An 18,678-nucleotide genomic window follows, 5' to 3' on the forward strand; every position below is an offset into this window, starting at 1 on the left:
CTAAATAAATTATTAAATGAATTAAAGAAATGAACCTTCGTTACAGCAAGCCTCACAACTATCTGTGTGCGCATGCGCGAGCAACAGACTATCGGATACCGAATCGAAGTGCTCCTGTGTGTAGAGCGAGGCCGCTCTACCACGCATGCGCCTTGTCAGCTTCTACGCAAACGGCGTCAACTTGTTTTACGTACAGCTAGCTTTGCGCATGTCCAATGACAGTTATTGCTGCGCATGGTCACTGTGAAGTTGATGTACTGCGCATGCTCGGAGAGCCGGGCCCGGCGCAGGAGACGGCAAGATGATCATGGCGCTGAGTAAAACGTTCGGCCAAAAGCCGGTGAAATTTCAGCTAGAAGAAGACGGGGAATTTTACATGATCGGCTCCGAGGTAGCGCACTGAAAAGCACGGGGTCAGAGCCTTAACATACAGCGGAACTAAGCGGCTCAGACCCGGGTCTCAGACAAAGGAGGAGGAGGGAGGGGAGCGCAGACAATGGGAACATGTGGATTATTCCGGGGTTACCTGACCCCAACTGACCTCCGCTGGTCATGTGCATCCGGGAGATGGCTGGGATGTGGGGGAGGGGGATTACCTCCCCAATACTGCTGTGTGGAGGGGATCACCTCCCCAATACTGCTGTGTGGAGGGGATTACCTCCCCAATACTGCTGTGTGGAGGGGATTACCTCCCCAATACTGCTGTGTGGAGGGGATTACCTCCCCAATACTGCTGTGTGGAGGGGATCACCTCCCCAATACTGCTGTGTGGAGGGGGATCACCTCCCCAATACTGCTGTGTGGAGGGGGGGGATTACCTCCCCAATACTGCTGTGTGTAGGGGGGGGGATTACCTCCCCAATACTGCTGTGTGTAGGGGGGGGGATTACCTCCCCAATACTGCTGTGTGTAGGGGGGGGGATTACCTCCCCAATACTGCTGTGTGGAGGGGGATCACCTCCCCAATACTGCTGTGTGGAGGGGGATCACCTCCCCAATACTGCTGTGTGGAGGGGGGGGATTACCTCCCCAATACTGCTGTGTGTAGGGGGGGGGATTACCTCCCCAATACTGCTGTGTGTAGGGGGGGGGATTACCTCCCCAATACTGCTGTGTGTAGGGGGGGGGATTACCTCCCCAATACTGCTGTGTGTAGGGGGGGGGATTACCTCCCCAATACTGCTGTGTGTAGGGGGGGGGATTACCTCCCCAATACTGCTGTGTGTAGGGGGGGGGATTACCTCCCCAATACTGCTGTGTGTAGGGGGGGGGATTACCTCCCCAATACTGCTGTGTGTAGGGGGGGGGATTACCTCCCCAATACTGCTGTGTGTAGGGGGGGGGATTACCTCCCCAATACTGCTGTGTGGAGGGGGGGATTACCTCCCCAATACTGCTGTGTGTAGGGGGGGGGATTACCTCCCCAATACTGCTGTGTGGAGGGGGGGGATTACCTCCCCAATACTGCTGTGTGTAGGGGGGGGGGATTACCTCCCCAATACTGCTGTGTGTAGGGGGGGGGGGGGATTACCTCCCCAATACTGCTGTGTGTAGGGGGGGGGGAATTACCTCCCCAATACTGCTGTGTGTAGGGGGGGGGGGGGGATTACCTCCCCAATACTGCTGTGTGTAGGGGGGGGGGGGGGATTACCTCCCCAATACTGCTGTGTGGAGGGGGGGGATTACCTCCCCAATACTGCTGTGGAGGGGGGGAGGATTTCCTCCCCAATACTGCTGTGTAGGGGGGGGGATTACCTCCCCAATACTGCTTTGGGGGGTGATATTAGCTCTCCGTTACTTTTTTTTATGGTCTCCGGTGCTGAATATCTGGTTTTCATGGTTGTCTTTGTTTGCAGGTGGGGAACTACCTGCGCATGTTTAGGGGTTCACTGTACAAGAGGTACCCCTCCCTCTGGAGACGCCTGGCCACAGTGGAAGAAAGGAAGAAGATTGTCGCCTCATCACACGGGAAGAAGTGTAAGTGTTGCCTTCATGATGTGCCTCTTGCGTTACCTGAGTGTCACAATCTAGCGTGATGAGGTATAAAATATAACTTCTAATGGATACCTAAAATATTCAAAAGTGCACAGTAACAATAAAGTGCAAGTGCCAAATAAACCGTGTTACATGACGGGTATAAAAGGTTAGATCTCACCCAGTCATGGAGTGGTAACCAAATTCACAGCAGATGAGCGGGCCAGAAGCAAAGGAAAATGTTTTGGGGGATTAAGAAAGGAACCCTCTCTTGCCCCATTTATTGCGTGTACCCCTAACAAGGGCAGCACCCAAGTATGGTATGATGCCCTCAAACCAAATAGGCTCTCCTGACACTTTTCCTCCTTAGGCCATCGGGCGTAATACTGGTACGCTGACCACATTGTTCCCTTGTCCCTGCTAATGGATCTTCACAGTGTGTAATGCAGGAGTCCTGATCATATACTAAAGTATCTACCGTCTTTTCTGGATTGTAAGATGCACTTTTTCCACCCCAAAACTGGGGGTAAAATGGGGGTGCGTCTTACAAAACTGATATGGCTTACCAGGGTGGTGGTGGTGGAGCAGAGTCATAGGAGACAGGGTCACAGGACATGCTCAGGGGTGTCGTGGCGGGCACCCTTGATCGGCAGGGGGGATGCGAGTGTGTCACAGGACAGGTCATCTCGGCGGCAGGTGCATTGAGCTGACCGTGTGCTCCATTGAATCACCCGCATTTGACAGGATGAACTTCAAGAAAATGGCCGTGGAGGTGGTGCGTGCGCAGATTGACACGATGGACTTTAATAAAATAGGCATGGAGTCATATCTGCACACACGACACTTCCATGCCCATATTCTTGAAATCCATCTCGTCAACCGCGGGCGATTTAATGGAGCCTGCAGTCAGCACAAGGCACCTGCCGCAGAGTCACCCCGTCCTGTGACATCCCCGCAGCCTGACCGCAGATCATTGGCACCTGCTGTGACACCCCCAAGCACGTCCTGTTACCCTGCCTCCTATGACCTCGCTCCACAACCATTGCTCCAGTAAGCCATATCCGGGGGATTCAATGGCACCCGCCGCTACACCCCCAAGCCAACATTATCTCCGACCCTACTTAGCTACAACACCACCACCTCTGACCCCACAGCATCACCTACCCCTCCTCCTGTGACCTTCCTGAGTCGCTCCACCACCACCGCTCTCCATGTGGGGGCATTAGGATTAAGACGCACTAGGATTATAAGGTGGAATCTCATTTTGGGGTGCGTCTTATAATTCGGTGCGTTTTTTAAAACGAAAAAATACTGTAATTTATATTTTTTTAAATATTTTCTGGAGAAATATTGGTGGTGGTCTTATGCTCTGGACTTTTTCTCCCATCCCACCTCCCATTCTTAGCATGTTAGCATGCACAGCTGCTCCATAGGATAGTGTTTGCAATTAAAGGGGTTGTCCGATTGGTCTAAGAATAAAGTCTACACTCAATATATGTGACTACAGACTGCCAAGTCGTGAGTATGTGACGTACACACTGTCATGATTCCCCTGTATTCCCTGTTTGGTGGGCAAGGGTCTCAACCCATTTATGTAAATTGAATACTTGGTCATGTGCCAACTAGTCTTTCTTGACTTCTCTGAGCTTAAGTCTAGTCGGCACGTGACTGCAAGTATGCCAGTTACTCACAAATATTGTGAAAGTGCCCACACACAGGGAACACAGTGGAGTAATGACTGGCATCGCACACCATCACTGCTTGGCAGGCTGCAGTCATATAGATTGACTGCAGACTTTTCTTCTGAGGCCAGATCTCCCCATTAAGGAGTGTGGCCTCTAGTATGGCACCATTATTGCCTGTCATCCAGTTCTACAAGCTGTAAAATAAATGTTGTGTGTCAATGAATTCACAGAAAACGACACTAAGTTCCAGTCAGCAGTGTTGGGGAGTCGAGTCCGCCGGCTGATATATATAGTGAGTTTGGTATAACCTGTTCTGTATTTTTTTTTTTTTCCCCTTTTTCCTGAAGATCACGGGTACACAACATTAGCCACCAGTGTCACTCTATTGAAGGCTTCAGAAGTTGAAGAGATCCTTGATGGGAATGATGAAAAATACAAAGCTGTTTCCATTAGCACAGAGCCTCCGACGTATCTCAGGTAAGCCTGATTCTAGCTTTGGTGTATTTAATGGTTCTTGTGTTGCGTCCGACCTGGATTCAGTGATGATTACAAAATGGCAAATTTCAGACAAAACCTTTAACAAGCTTTGATGAATATTAAGGGTCCATAATGGAGCAGGTATTCCTGGGCTCAAATGTTCTAAGGATCTGAACCTGGGTCACTATCGAATTCTGTGCTGTTCTGAAATACCAGTTACCAGAGATGGCCAGGTGTAGACCAGAAGTACCGTCATGCTTGGTGCTGGTTGGCATTCAAAGCATATTTTGGTCATGAAGAGGAGACTTGTCCACTTCTGATCATGTCCCTTTCTGTTCTCTTGGCATTAATGGTACTAATTGTTCTCGTCTGGACATCCACTGTATACCTTGAGGCCGGCCCATAAATAAAGCCTGCTTTACACCTTACAATTAAGCATACGATATTGTATGCGATGTGACACATCCCCCCCCATCGTATGTGGGACACGTTCAATTTGTTGACTGTGTCGCACAAACGATTTTTTTCCCGTCACACGTACTTATGGAAATACGCCCTCAATGTGGGCGGCGAACATCCACTTCCTGGAGTGGGAGGGACGTTCGGCGTCACAGCGACGTCATGCGGCAGCTGGCCAATTGAAGCGGAGGGGCGGAGATGAGCGGGACGTAAACATCCCGCCCAACTCCTTCCTTCCGCATAGCCGGTGGGAGCCGCGGGACGCAGGTAAGATCTGTTCATCGTTCTTGGGGTGTCACACACTGCGATGTGTGCTGCACAAATTTAGCAAATGAACGACGTGCATGCGATGAACAGTTTTACGTTCAATCGCACGTAGCTGTCACACACTACAACAACACTAACGATGCCGGATGTGCGTCACTTACGACGTGACCCCGCCGACACATCGTTAGATATGTTGTAGCGTGTAAAGCCCGCTTAAATGTAGTATTATGGCGTCTTTAGTGCTTGCATGAGCTGGTAGTTTTTGAGCAATGTTTCTTAGACATGGTTTGTACGTACCGTATTTTTTGGATTATAAGACTCACTTTTCCTCCCACAAGTTTGGGAGGAAAATGAGCGGCGCGTCTTATAAATCAATTGCATCTACTGGGAGGTGATGGTGAAGGGTAGCAGGAGTGTTGGAGCTTGTGGGGCACTGTGCTGGGAGCGGTGAGGCAGGGGCATCCTGAAGATGTCAGTGGTGCGGGTTTCAAATAATGGCTCCCGGAGTTGGCGCGTGTGCAGTTGGAGCTCTCGGTTCAAGATCTCATCAGCGCTCACGCCTCCTCCAATCAATTGATCTCCCAGCAGCGGACTTAAGGAAAATGGCACCCGGATGTGGTGTGTGCACATATGAGATCTGTTTGTCATTGAGCCGATAGCGCAATCTGTGTACGTGCCGATTCCGGGCTCCATTTCTTTGAAGTCTGTCCCGCCGACAGTTTCTGGAAGTTGCCTACCTCTTATCTGGGACATCCGCCGGCCACACCGCCCGCAGCATCACCCTGCTCCACCACTGCCTCTATCTCCTGGGACCCAGCTCCACCACCGCTGCCACCAACTCTTTCTTTCTTAATTTGGCGTGCATCTTATATTCCGGTGCATCTTGTAAACCGAAAGATACGGTATATCAGGGCTGTGTAGACTCTGTTCAGACTCTCCATTTGTAGCTTCCCTGGTATATTCTGTCACATTTGCCAGAAGGAAATCACTTGCTGTTCTTCATATTGCAGCACACCCCCAACAGACCCCAGTGTATATGAATGGGGTTGGTTGGACACCATTCGTAATAGCAGAGACTTGATCAGATCCTGCGCTGTTATTATTAAATATGGACACAGCGTTATTTGCTTTTCTTCTGGTGTTCCCATTAGTTTTGGGAGTAACTAAGAACTTTTATATTGTTATTTTAGGGAACAAAAGGCAAAAAGAAACAGCCAGTGGGTGCCAACACTGCCAAACAGCTCCCACCACCTGGACGCTGTGCCCTGTTCTACTACTATCAATAGAAACCGCTTAGGCCGTGACAAGAAGAGGACCTTCCCGCTGTGGTGAGATGTGCCTGCATGTTGTATGGCTATGTATCCATCATGTGAATCTTGTATCTTGCTTCTCCATTTATTAGTAAGGTAAGCTGGATCGTAGCTTTGGTGGAATTATAGAACTGTAGTCACACTGCCCTTCATTAGTAACGTTCTCTGACACTAAAGTCATGTCAGTGCCACTCAGCAATGCATGTGCCCATTAGCTTTATATGACCATAGTCTTTTTATGTTGATTGGCCATATTACATAGTCAGATATTTCATGTTTTGGTCTTTCTTTTTCGCTCCTAATTGGGAGACCCAGACAGTGGGTGTATAGCTACTGCCTCTGGAGGCCGCACAAAGAACTACACTTAAAAGTGTAAGGCCCCTCCCCTTCTGGCTATACACCCTCCCGTAGGAGTACGGATTCCTCAGTTTTAGCTTTGTGCGCAGGAGGTCAGACACGCACGCATAGCTCCATTGTTTTTAGTCAGCAGCAGCTGCTGACTATGTCGGATGGAAGAAAAGAGGGCCCATACAGGGCTCCCAGCATGCTCTCTTCTCACCCCACTGTATGTCGGAGGTGTTTGTAAGGTTGAGGTACCCATTGCGGGTACGGCGGCAGGAGCCCACATGCTGATTCCTTCCCCATCCCTTTTTACAGGGCTCTGGGTGAAGTGGGATTTACTGGTCTCCAGGCACTGAGACCGTGCTCCATCTACAGCCCCTGGAGAAGATGCTGGATGGAGCGGAGTACATCAGGGACATGGCCCTGCTTCCTCAAGGTACTCTGTGTCCCCGTGCATTTGGCGCTCACACCGCAGCATGCTGGGTGTTGTAGTGCGCCGGGGGACATCAGCGCTACGGCGCTTGTGCCATGGCCTCATTCAGCTTCGCTGAAGCAGGCACACTTCTGGGAATCGGTCGCGCCGGCCGCTGGGACTGCGGCGCGGCTGGCACTTGTGGTGCGCCGGGGACTTCAGCGCGGCCCGCGCTTTTACGGCGGCCGCGCTGATAACTCGAGTCCCCGGCTTTTGCGGCCTGCTTCCGTTCGTTCCCGCCCCCAGACCTGCCAGTCAGGAGAGGGGCGGGACGCTGGCCACTTCTGGGAATCGGTCACGCCGGCCGCTGGGACTGCGGCGCGGCTGGCACTTGTGGTGCGCCGGGGACTTCAGCGCGGCCCGCGCTTTTACGGCGGCCGCGCTGATAACTCGAGTCCCCGGCTTTTGCGGCCTGCTTCCGTTCGTTCCCGCCCCCAGACCTGCCAGTCAGGAGAGGGGCGGGACGCTGGCCAGTGCATCAGCGCCGAGGGCTGGAGTCGTTTTTACATACTCCAGCCCTCACAATCGGCACAGAGGGGACACTGTTTCCCGCACTTTTGTTTGGGAACTCCCACGGACCGCCCCTCTCCACAGACGCCGGCAGCCATTCCTGCTGACACGCTGAGCTGCAGAGGGGAGCCGGGGAGACCCAGACAAGGAATTCTGCGCCTCTTACCCGCTATTCAGCGGGCGGTAAGCAGCCCTCAGGGCTCACCCCCTCTTGTGCCAGTAGTATTCTTAGTATTTTGTTTATACAAATACTTGGTATTACATAGCGCTGGTCGCCCTTTGGCTATAGACTCTCTCACATTGCAGAGAGCCAGCAGCATGTCGTCCGTAAAACGCAAGGGTGCCAAGGCACAGACATTATATGCTTCCTGCACCGCATGTGGGACTTTTCTACCGGCAGGCTCCACGGACCCCCATTGTGTGCAGTGCTCGGCCCCTGCGGCGCTTGCACAGTCGGGACCTCTGCTGGAAGTGACCCAGGGTGTACCACCTGTGAATGCTGTCCAGGTGACAGGAACTGAGTTTGCAGCTTTTGCTGACAGAATGTCTCTCACTATGTCACAAATTCTTGACACATTGCGAGCTAGGCCTGTACTTCAGGCCACGGACACTGTGCAATCATTGCCCCCTGGTCCCCCTCAGCTCCAAGCTCCGGGACGGGCATATACACCTCAGGGTGAAGACTCTGACTCGGACGATGGCCCCGGGCAGCCTAAGCGGGCTCGCTATGACGGGCCTTCACATTCATCTCAATGGTCAGGATCCCAGCGAGATGAATCTATGGGTGATGAGGCGGACGTAACTGATCAGGATTCTGATCCTGGGACCGCTCTCAATCTAGATACACCAGATGGTGACGCCATAGTTAATGATCTTATATTTAACATCAATAAGATGTTAAATATTTCCCCACCAGCTCCTCTTGTAGAGGAGTCAGCTTCGCAGCACGAGAGAATCCATTTCAGATACCCTAAGCGTACATTAAGCACTTTTCTGGACCACGCTGACTTTAGAGACGCAATCCAGAAACCCCACGCTTATCCTGAAAGGCGTTTTCCTAAACGGCTTAAAGATACACGCTACCCTTTTCCCCCTGAGGTGGTCAAGGGTTGGACCCAGTGTCCAAAAGTGGATCCTCCAATTTCCAGGCTTGCAGCTAGATCCTTGGTTGCAGTTGAAGATGGAGCGGCACTTAAAGATGCCACTGACAGGCAGATGGAGCTCTGGCTGAAATCCATCTATGAAGCGATTGGAGCGTCATTAGCGCCTTCTTTTGCGGCCGTATGGGCACTCCAAGCTATCTCAGCCGGGCTTGCGCGAGTCGACTCAGTCACACGTGCATTTGCCCCGCAGGTAGCACCATTGACCTCGCAAATGGCGGCATTCGCGTCGTACGCGATTAATGCTGTTCTTGACGCTACAAGCCGCACGGCAGTGGCGTCAGCCAACTCCGTTGTTTTGCGTAGGGCCCTGTGGTTGAGACATTGGAAAGCAGATTCTCATTCCAAGAAGTGCTTAACCAATTTGCCTTTTTCTCGTGACCGATTGTTTGGAGAGCGTTTGGATGAAATCATCAAACACTCCAAGGGTAAGGACTCATCCTTACCGCAACACAGACAAAACAAACCCCAACAGAGGAAGGGTCAGTCTGGTTATCGGTCCTTTCGAGGACCGGGCAGGTCCCAATTCGCCTCGTCAAAAAAGACTCAAAAAGACCAGAGACGCTCAGATTCTTGGAGGTCTCAGTCACGCCCAAAAAGGACAGCCGGAGGAACCGTTGCCAAGACGGCGTCCTCCTGACTTGCGGTCTCCGATTCCCACACCCGCGGTCGGTGGGAGGCTTTCCCACTTTGGCGACATTTGGCTGTCACGCGTCAAAGACCGTTGGGTGAGGGATATTCTGTCTCACGGGTACAGGATAGAGTTCAGTTCTCGTCCGCCAACTCGTTTCTTCAGAACTTCTCCACCACCAGACCGAGCCGATGCTCTGTTGCAGGCGGTGGCCGCTCTAAAGGCGGAAGGAGTGGTGACCTCCGTCCCTCTTCAGGAACAAGGTCACGGTTTTTACTCCAATCTGTTTGTGGTCCCAAAAAAGGACGGATCGTATCGACCCGTCCTGGATCTAAAGTTGCTCAACAGACACGTAAAAGTCAGGAGGTTCCGGATGGAATCCCTACGCTCCGTCATAGCCTCAATGTCTCAAGGAGATTTTCTAGCATCAATAGATATCAAAGATGCGTATCTCCACGTGCCGATTGCACCAGAGCATCAGCGTTTCCTACGCTTCGTCATACACGACGAACACCTACAGTTCGTAGCGTTACCTTTCGGTCTGGCAACAGCCCCCCGGGTCTTCACCAAAGTCATGGCAGCAGTAGTAGCTGTTCTGCACTCGCAGGGTCACTCGGTCATCCCGTATCTAGACGACCTGCTTATAAAGGCACCCTCTCAAGAGGCATGCCAACACAGTCTGAAGGTGGCACTAGACACTCTCCAGAGTTTCGGGTGGATTATCAACTTTCCAAAGTCTCATCTAACCCCGACCCAATCTCTGACTTATCTTGGCATGGAGTTTCATACTCTCTCAGCGATAGTGAGGCTTCCACTGGACAAGCAGTGCTCGCTACGGACTGGAGTGCAATCTCTCCTTCAGAGCCAGTCGCACTCACTGAGGCGCCTCATGCATTTCCTAGGAAAGATGGTAGCAGCAATGGAGGCAGTCCCGTTCGCGCAGTTTCATCTGCGCCCTCTACAATGGGACATTCTACGCCAATGGGATGGGAAATCGACGTCCCTCGACAGGACTGTCTCCCTCTCTCAGACTGCCAAGGACTCTCTGCGTTGGTGGCTTCTCCCCACCTCATTGTCACAGGGAAAGTCGTTCCTTCCCCCGTCCTGGGCAGTGGTCACGACGGATGCGAGCCTATCAGGGTGGGGAGCGGTGTTTCTCCACCACAGGGCTCAGGGGACGTGGACTCAGGAAGAGTCCACCCTGCAGATCAATGTTCTGGAAATCAGAGCAATCTATCTTGCCCTGCGAGCCTTCCAACAATGGCTGGAAGGCAAGCAGATTCGGATTCAGTCGGACAATTCCACGGCGGTGGCGTACATCAACCACCAAGGGGGAACACGCAGTCGCCAAGCTTTTCAAGAAGTCCAGCGGATTTTGACGTGGGTGGAAAGCAGAGCGTCCACCATATCCGCAGTTCACATCCCAGGCGTGGAAAACTGGGAAGCAGACTTTCTCAGTCGCCAGGGCATGGACGCAGGAGAATGGTCCCTTCACCCGGACGTGTTTCAGCAGATCTGTTGCCGCTGGGGGACGCCGGACGTCGATCTGATGGCGTCACGGCACAACAACAAGGTCCCAGTTTTCATGGCACGGTCTCACGATCACCGAGCGCTGGCGGCAGACGCCTTGGTTCAGGATTGGTCGCAATTCCGACTCCCCTATGTGTTCCCACCTCTAGCATTGTTACCCAGAGTTCTCCGGAAAATCAAGTCCGACTGCCATCGAGCCATACTCGTCGCTCCAGATTGGCCAAGAAGGTCGTGGTACCCGGATCTGTGGCATCTCACGGTAGGCCAACCGTGGACACTACCAAACCGTCCAGATTTGCTGTCTCAAGGGCCGTTTTTCCATCTGAATTCTGCGGCCCTGAACCTGACTGTGTGGCCATTGAGTCCTGGATCCTAGCGGCCTCAGGTTTATCTCACGAAGTTGTTGCCACAATGAGACAGGCTAGAAAACCATCCTCAGCTAAGATCTATCACAGGACGTGGAAGATATTCTTAGCGTGGTGCTTGGCTCAAGGGTTTTCTCCCTGGCCATTTGCATTGCCAATTTTTCTTTCCTTCCTGCAGTCTGGGTTGGAAAAAGGTTTGTCGCTTAGCTCGCTTAAGGGTCAAGTCTCCGCGCTATCCGTATTCTTTCAGAAGCGCTTGGCACGGCTTTCTAAAGTACGCACGTTTCTCCAAGGAGTTTGTCATATCGTTCCTCCTTACAGACGGCCATTGGAACCCTGGGATCTGAACAAGGTTCTCATTGCTCTCCAGAAGCCGCCTTTCGAGCCTTTGAAAGAGGTTCCCCTTTCTCGGCTTTCACAAAAGGTAGTTTTTCTTGTGGCGGTCACGTCTCTTCGAAGAGTGTCCGAGCTAGCGGCGTTATCTTGCAAATCTCCCTTCCTGGTGTTTCACCAAGACAAGGTAGTACTGCGTCCAATTCCAGAGTTTTCTCCCAAGGTGGTTTCTTCCTTTCATCTCAATCAGGATATCACTTTGCCATCTTTGTGTCCGCATCCAGTTCACCAATTTGAAAAGGGTTTACATCTGTTGGACCTGGTGAGAGCACTCAGGATTTACATTTCTCGCACGGCGTCTCTACGCCGTTCTGATGCGCTCTTTGTCCTAGTCGCTGGTCAGCATAAGGGATCGCAAGCTTCCAAATCCACCCTGGCGCGGTGGATCAAGGAACCAATTCTTCACACATACCGTTCTGCTGGGCTTCCGATTCCATCTGGACTGAAGGCCCATTCTACCAGAGCCGTGGGTGCGTCCTGGGCATTGCGGCATCAGGCTACGGCTCAGCAAGTGTGCCAGGCGGCTACCTGGTCGAGTCTGCACACGTTTACCAAACACTATCAAGTGCATACCTACGCTTCGGCAGATGCCAGCCTAGGTAGACAGGTCCTTCAGGCGGCGGTGGCCCACCTGTAGGAAGAGGCTGTCTGACAGCCCGTTCATGTGGTATCTTTTTACCCACCCAGGGACTGCTTTTGGACGTCCCACTGTCTGGGTCTCCCAATTAGGAGCGAAAAAGAAGAAGGGAATTTTGTTTACTTACCGTAAATTCCTTTTCTTCTAGCTCCAATTGGGAGACCCAGCACCCGCCCTATTTGTTCTTAGGGTTTCGTTTTTCGGGTGCACATGTTGTTCATGTTGTTTCTTAAGTTCTCCGATCTTGTTATCGGATTGAATTTGTTTTTGAAACTGTTATTGGCTTTCCTCCTTCTTGCTTTGGTACTAAAACTGAGGAATCCGTACTCCTACGGGAGGGTGTATAGCCAGAAGGGGAGGGGCCTTACACTTTTAAGTGTAGTTCTTTGTGCGGCCTCCAGAGGCAGTAGCTATACACCCACTGTCTGGGTCTCCCAATTGGAGCTAGAAGAAAAGGAATTTACGGTAAGTAAACAAAATTCCCTTCTTTCCCTCCATTCGTAGTTTTGATGACCATGATCCAGCAGTGATTCACGAGAACGCGTCTCAGCCAGAGGTGCTGGTCCCTATCCGGCTGGACATGGAGATCGATGGGCAGAAGTTGCGCGATGCTTTTACATGGAACATGAATGGTACTTTTGACTTCAGATTGAGGTTTTTTGTCATTTGTGATCATTGGTTTGTAAAGTGACTTTACTAGTAGCTATGTTGGTAATCCACCAATCCACCACAGGAAGACATCTCATGGTTTTGTCATTTCTGTAAGATAATTTCAGAATTTCACCACCTACATGCAATAAAATAAATGTGCATAATCTATCATTAAGCTAGTGGTATTGGTGGTGGTCAGATTGATTAATATATGTGCCAGTCCCTAGAACTATGGGCTTTGGAGAGTTTCAGAACATAATGCCTATTGGACTCTCATTACTAAGGTTTGATTGGGACAGAAGTGCACAATACCGACAGAATTAAGAGAGGGTGGGAGTGATAGTAGTGCGTTTTTCAGGAAAAAAAAAAAGCCAGTCTGGCACCTAAATATGTTGGTGTGAATAAAAACCTTGATGTTATACCATAGAGGATTCTTCATTCCCCCAAGCGCAACCCAGGTACCATGATATCTATTAAAGTGTATTGGGCTTCTATTAGCAATACTTTCATTTAGGAGTAATACTTTTAGGCAATGAACTCCCTCTCTACCACTCACCAGGTTTTTGCCATCTAATCTGAGAGCCGCATCATTTATAGACAGAGATCCTGATTCCAGTGATGTATCACTTTTTTTGGCTGCTTACTATAGTTTTGATACAATCACTGTTTTATCAGAAGGTGATTATCAGTAGAGGACTAGTTTTGTGCCATGTAGTCCCGAGGCTCTGTGTAACATTGCCCCATCACTTAATTGGCAGATTTCTTGACTATTAACAGTGTACACAGAAACTGTCAGTGTTGTGTGAGGGGCTATACAGAGTTCAGCATCCAGAAAACTGTTGGATCTGCAGCAAATAAATCAGTAATATTACCAAAACTGCAGCAAGTAGCTCAGTAAGTGACATATCTCTGGAATCTGGGTCTCTGACCCTTCATCATTCAGCTCTCAGGATGCCAAGTGACGGATTCCCTTTAAAGACGTTTTCTAGGTCTATTCTTAACTAGGCAAAATTCTGTACTTCTAGTTGTGGTTGTGCTTGGTATTGTGGCTCACACCGCTCTGCCCAATTCAAGAGAAAGGGAATGAATGATAATACCTGGCACTGCCGCTTCCAAAAGTGGTTGCCCGCAATCAACACAACCCCTTTTAGTCATCTGATTGCTGGCCGCACCAGTCTTTACATATCCGTAAATCTGTTATTCATAGCCTATATGGACAGGCAATCAATATTCCTAGATAAGGACTACAAAGGTAAAGAGAACCTGTCACCGGACTTGGCAACTATAAGCTGCGACCACCACCAGTAAGCCCTTATATACAGTATTTCAGAATACTGTATACAAGTGCCCAGGCCGCTGTGTAGAACGTAAAAGACACTTTTATAATACTCGTCTAAGGGGTGGTCTGGTCTGATGGGCGCCTCCTCTCTGCTGTGATCTCCGTACTCCTTCTACCCAGCCCAGTGAGGATGATGTCTGTCATCCACACAAGCCAACATTGAGATCCTACACAGGCGCACTTTGATCTGGGGGCAGATCAAAGTACTGTAATGCCAGGCACGAGGAAAGGTTAAAAACCGTCCGTCCACACATGCGTAATAAAATACTTGGATCTGCGCTCAGCAGAGCAGGTCAAAGTGTAATGCCGGCTAGTGTGGATGACGTAGGACGTGTCATGCACACAGGCCTCAAAAGAAGGACGGTGATCGCCGCAGAGAAGAGCCGCCGGGCTGGAGAGCAGCGACACCCATCGGACCGGACCGCCCCTTAGGTATTATAAGTGTTATTTTCTTTTTCGCTCTATTGGGAGACCCAGACAATTGGGTGTATAGGCTATGCCTCCGGAGGCCGCACAAAGTACTACACTTAAAAGTGTTAGGCCCCTCCCCTTCTGCCAATACACCCCCCGTGCTCCCACGGGCTGCTCAGTTTTTTGCTTTGTGCGAAGGAGGTCAGACACGCACAGCACAGCTCCACAGATTAGTCAGCAGCAGCTGCTGACTAGGTCGGATGGAAGAAAAGTGGGCCCATATAGGGCCCCTAGCATGCTCCCTTCTCACCCCACTTTTGTCGCCGGTGTTGTTAAGGTTGAGGTATCCATTGCGGGTACGGCGGCTGGAGCCCACATGCTGCTTTCCTTCCCCATCCCCCTTAGGGCTCTGGGTGAAGTGGGATCTTATCGGTCTCCAGGCACTGAGACCGGGCTTCATCCACAACTCCTGTGGAGCCTGATGGATAGGAGCCGATACCGTTCAGGGACATGGCCCTGCATCTTAAAGGTACTCTGTATCCCTATTGGGAACGCGCACGGCATCACCTCAGCTTTGCTGGGTGTGCTAGTGCATCGGGGACCGCGGCGCTGACCGGGTCTATATGTGCCATTACACACTCAGCGTCGCTGAGTGTGTTTATATGTAAGGGCTACCGCACTGACCGCCGTTGCCACGGGACACTGCGGCGCGGCTGGGACTTGTAGTTCGCCGGGGACTTTCACGCGACCGCGCTTTTACGGCGGCCGCGTTTATTACTACAGTCCCCGGCTTCATTGCGGCCTAGTTTCCCTTTTTTTCTCCCGCCCTCAGCCCTGACAGGCAGGGGAAGGGCGGGACGCTGCACGGAGCGAGCAGCAATGAGGGCTGGAGTATGATTTACATGCTCCACTCCCCTCACTGTGCACAGTATGAGCGCCCGTTTCGCGCTCTTTCTAGGCCATGCCCACAGCTTCCTCAGCTCGTCAGGACGCCGCAGCCATTCCTGTCAGCTCCACCGACGCTGCAGAGAGGGACATATTCATGGGAGACCCAGACACGGTCTCTGGTGGCCTCACAACCGCTTAGGCGGCTGGTAAACAGCACATGTGGTGCTAGCCCCATGGTGCTGTATTGTTTGTGTACTGTATATAATTTACACTGTATGAGCACAGTTCTTTCTGGCTATATACCCTATTGTGTTACTCAGGGAAAACTATAGCATGGCGCCCATAAAAGGCAGGGGTGCCAAAACACAGGCTTATGTTGCCTGCGCCGCATGTAAGACCCAGCTACAGGCAGGTTCCACTGACCCTCATTGTGTACAGTGTTCGACCCCTGTGACACTTCCTCAGCCGGATCCTCTGCTAAGAGGGGCCCAGGGGGAGCCACCTGTTGACACTGTCCAGGTGACGGGGACTGAGTTTGCAGCCTTTAAGGATCAACTCTCTGAGACTATGGCTAAGATACTAGAAGCCTTGCAGTCCAGACCGGTATCTCAGCAAAGGGACTCTGTTGAATCATTGTTCCCTGACCCCCCTCAGTTGGACCAACAATGTCCTCACGGGGTATCTCATACATCCCAGACGGAGGGTTCGGACTTAGAACCTAGCCCCAGATCGTCTAAGCGAGCCCGCTTAGAATTTCCCTCGACATCATATTGTTTAGGGTCTCAGCGGGGGGATTCTCTGGTTGATGATGCGGAAACAGTTGATCAGGATTCTGATCCTGGGAGCGCTCTCAATCTTAATTCTCCAGACGGGGACGCCATAGTGAATGATCTTATTGCATCCATTCATCAGTTGCTGGATATTCTTCCCTCAGCCCCTCCGGCGGAGGAGTCTGTTTCTCAGCAGGAGAAATTTCGCTTCAGGTTCCCCAAGCGTACACAGAGTATGTTTCTAGACCACTCTGATTTCAGAGAGGCAATCCAGAATCACCATGCTTGTCCGGATAAGCGTTTCTCTAAGCGCCTTAAGGATACACGTTATCCTTTTCCCCCGGAAGTGGTTAAAGGTTGGATTCAATGTCCCAAAGTGGATCCTCCAATCTCCAGACTGGCGGCTAGATCCATACTTGCAGTGGAAGATGGGGCCTCGCTTAAAGATGCCACTGACAGGCAGATGGAGCTCTGGATGAAATCCATCTATGAAGCTATCGGAGCTTCTTTTGCCCCAGCATTCGCAGCCGTATGGGCGCTACAAGCTATATCAGCAGGTCAAGCGAAAATTGAAGCGGCCGCGCCAATTACCTCCCAGACCTCGGCAATTGCGTCTTACGCTATGAATGCTGTCCTGGACTCTGTGAGCCGTACGGCAGTTGCGACCGCCAATTCGGTAGTAGTCCGCAGGGCCTTGTGGCTACGGGAGTGGAAGGCAGATTCCGCTTCCAAAAAAGCGTTTAACCGGTTTGCCAATTTCTGGCGACAGGCTCTTTGGCGAGCGCCTGGATGAAATCATCAAACAATCCAAGGGAAAGGATACATCCTTACCCCAGCCCAAGCAGAACCTCTCCCAACAGAGGAGAGGGCAGTCGAGGTTTCGGTCCTTTCGGGGCGCGGGCAGGTCCCAATTCTCCTCGTCCAAAAGGTCTCAGAAAGAACAAAGGAACTCTGATGCATGGCGGTCTAAGTCACGTCCTAAAAAGGCCATTGGGAGCACCGCTAACAAAGCGGCTGCCTCATGACTTCTACCTCCTCTAGTAGCATCCTCGGTCGGTGGCAGGCTCTCCCGCTTTTGCGACACCTGGCTGCCACAAATAAAAGACCGCTGGGTGAGAGACATTCGGTCTCACGGTTACAAGATAGAGTTCATCTCTCGTCCCCCGACTCGATTCTTCAGGTCTTCTCCGCCTCCCGAGAGAGCCGAGGCTCTTCTGCAGGCGCTGGGCACTCTGAAGGCAGAAGGAGTGGTGGTCCCTGTTCCTCTTCATCAACAGGGCCACGGTTTTTACTCCAACTAGTTTGTGGTCCCAAAGAAGGACGGGTCTTTCCGTCCTGTCCTAGACCTGAAACTTCTCAACAAACACGTAAAGACCAGGCGGTTCTGGATGGAATCCCTTCGCTCCGTCATCGCCTCAATGTCCCAAGGAGATTTCCTTGCATCGATCGATATCAAAGATGCTTATCTCCACGTTCCGATTGCCCCAGAGCACCAGCGCTTCTTGCGCTTCGCCATAGGAAACGAACACCTGCAGTTCGTGGCACTGCCATTCGGCCTGGCAACAGCCCCGCGGGTTTTCACCAAGGTTATGGCTACTGTAGTAGCGGTCCTCCATTCTCGGGGTCACTCGGTGATCCCGTACTTGGACGATCTGTTGATCAAGGCACCCTCTCTAGAGGCATGCCAACACAGCCTCGACGCTACCCTGGAGACTCTCCAGAGTTTCGGGTGGATCATCAATTTTCCAAAGTCAAATCTGACACCGGCCCAATCGCTCACATACCTTGGCATGGAGTTTCATACCCTCTCAGCGATAGTGAAGCTTCCGCTGATCAAGCAGCGGTCACTACAGACAGGGGTACAATCTCTCCTTCAAGGCCAGTCACACCCCTTGAGGCGCCTCATGCACTTCCTGGGGAAGATGGTGGCAGCAATGGAAGCAGTCCCTTTCGCGCAGTTTCACCTGCGTCCTCTTCAATGGGACATCCTACGCAAATGGGACAGGAAGCCGACGTCCCTCGACAGGACCGTCTCCCTCTCTCAGGCGACCAAAGCTTCCCTTCGGTGGTGGCTTCTTCCCACTTCATTGTTGAAGGGGAAATCCTTCCTACCCCCATCCTGGGAAGTAGTCACGACGGACGCAAGTCTGTCAGGGTGGGGAGCGGTTTTTTCTCCACCACAGGACTCAGGGTACGTGGACCCGGCAAGAGTCCTCGCTTCAGATCAATGTTCTGGAAATTCGGGCAGTGTATCTTGCCCTGAAAGCGTTCCAGCAGTGGCTGGAAGGCAAGCAGATCCGAATTCAGTCGGACAATTCTACAGCGGTGGCATACATCAACCACCAAGGCGGCACACGCAGTCGACAAGCCTTCCAGGAAGTCCGGCGGATTTTGATGTGGGTGGAAG

The 18,678-nt window shown here is 51.6% G+C and overlaps 1 protein-coding gene across 2 annotated transcripts in view; it reads left to right on the forward strand.

The window, feature by feature from the left end:
• Positions 1–241: 241 nt before the first annotated feature.
• SMARCB1 (SWI/SNF related BAF chromatin remodeling complex subunit B1) overlaps positions 242–18,678 on the forward strand; it is a 40,306-nt gene continuing 21,869 nt past the window's right edge. For both annotated transcript variants that reach the window (XM_075321503.1, XM_075321512.1), the window contains exons 1-5: positions 242–391; positions 1,857–1,977; positions 4,007–4,136; positions 6,053–6,190; positions 12,717–12,844. In XM_075321503.1, coding sequence (XP_075177618.1) covers positions 302–391; positions 1,857–1,977; positions 4,007–4,136; positions 6,053–6,190; positions 12,717–12,844 — 607 coding nt within the window. In that variant the 5' untranslated portion in view covers positions 242–301. The remainder of the gene's footprint in view (positions 392–1,856; positions 1,978–4,006; positions 4,137–6,052; positions 6,191–12,716; positions 12,845–18,678) is intronic.

This window comes from Anomaloglossus baeobatrachus, chromosome 1 (assembly GCF_048569485.1).
Source record: "Anomaloglossus baeobatrachus isolate aAnoBae1 chromosome 1, aAnoBae1.hap1, whole genome shotgun sequence".
Taxonomy (NCBI): Eukaryota; Metazoa; Chordata; class Amphibia; order Anura; family Aromobatidae; genus Anomaloglossus; species Anomaloglossus baeobatrachus.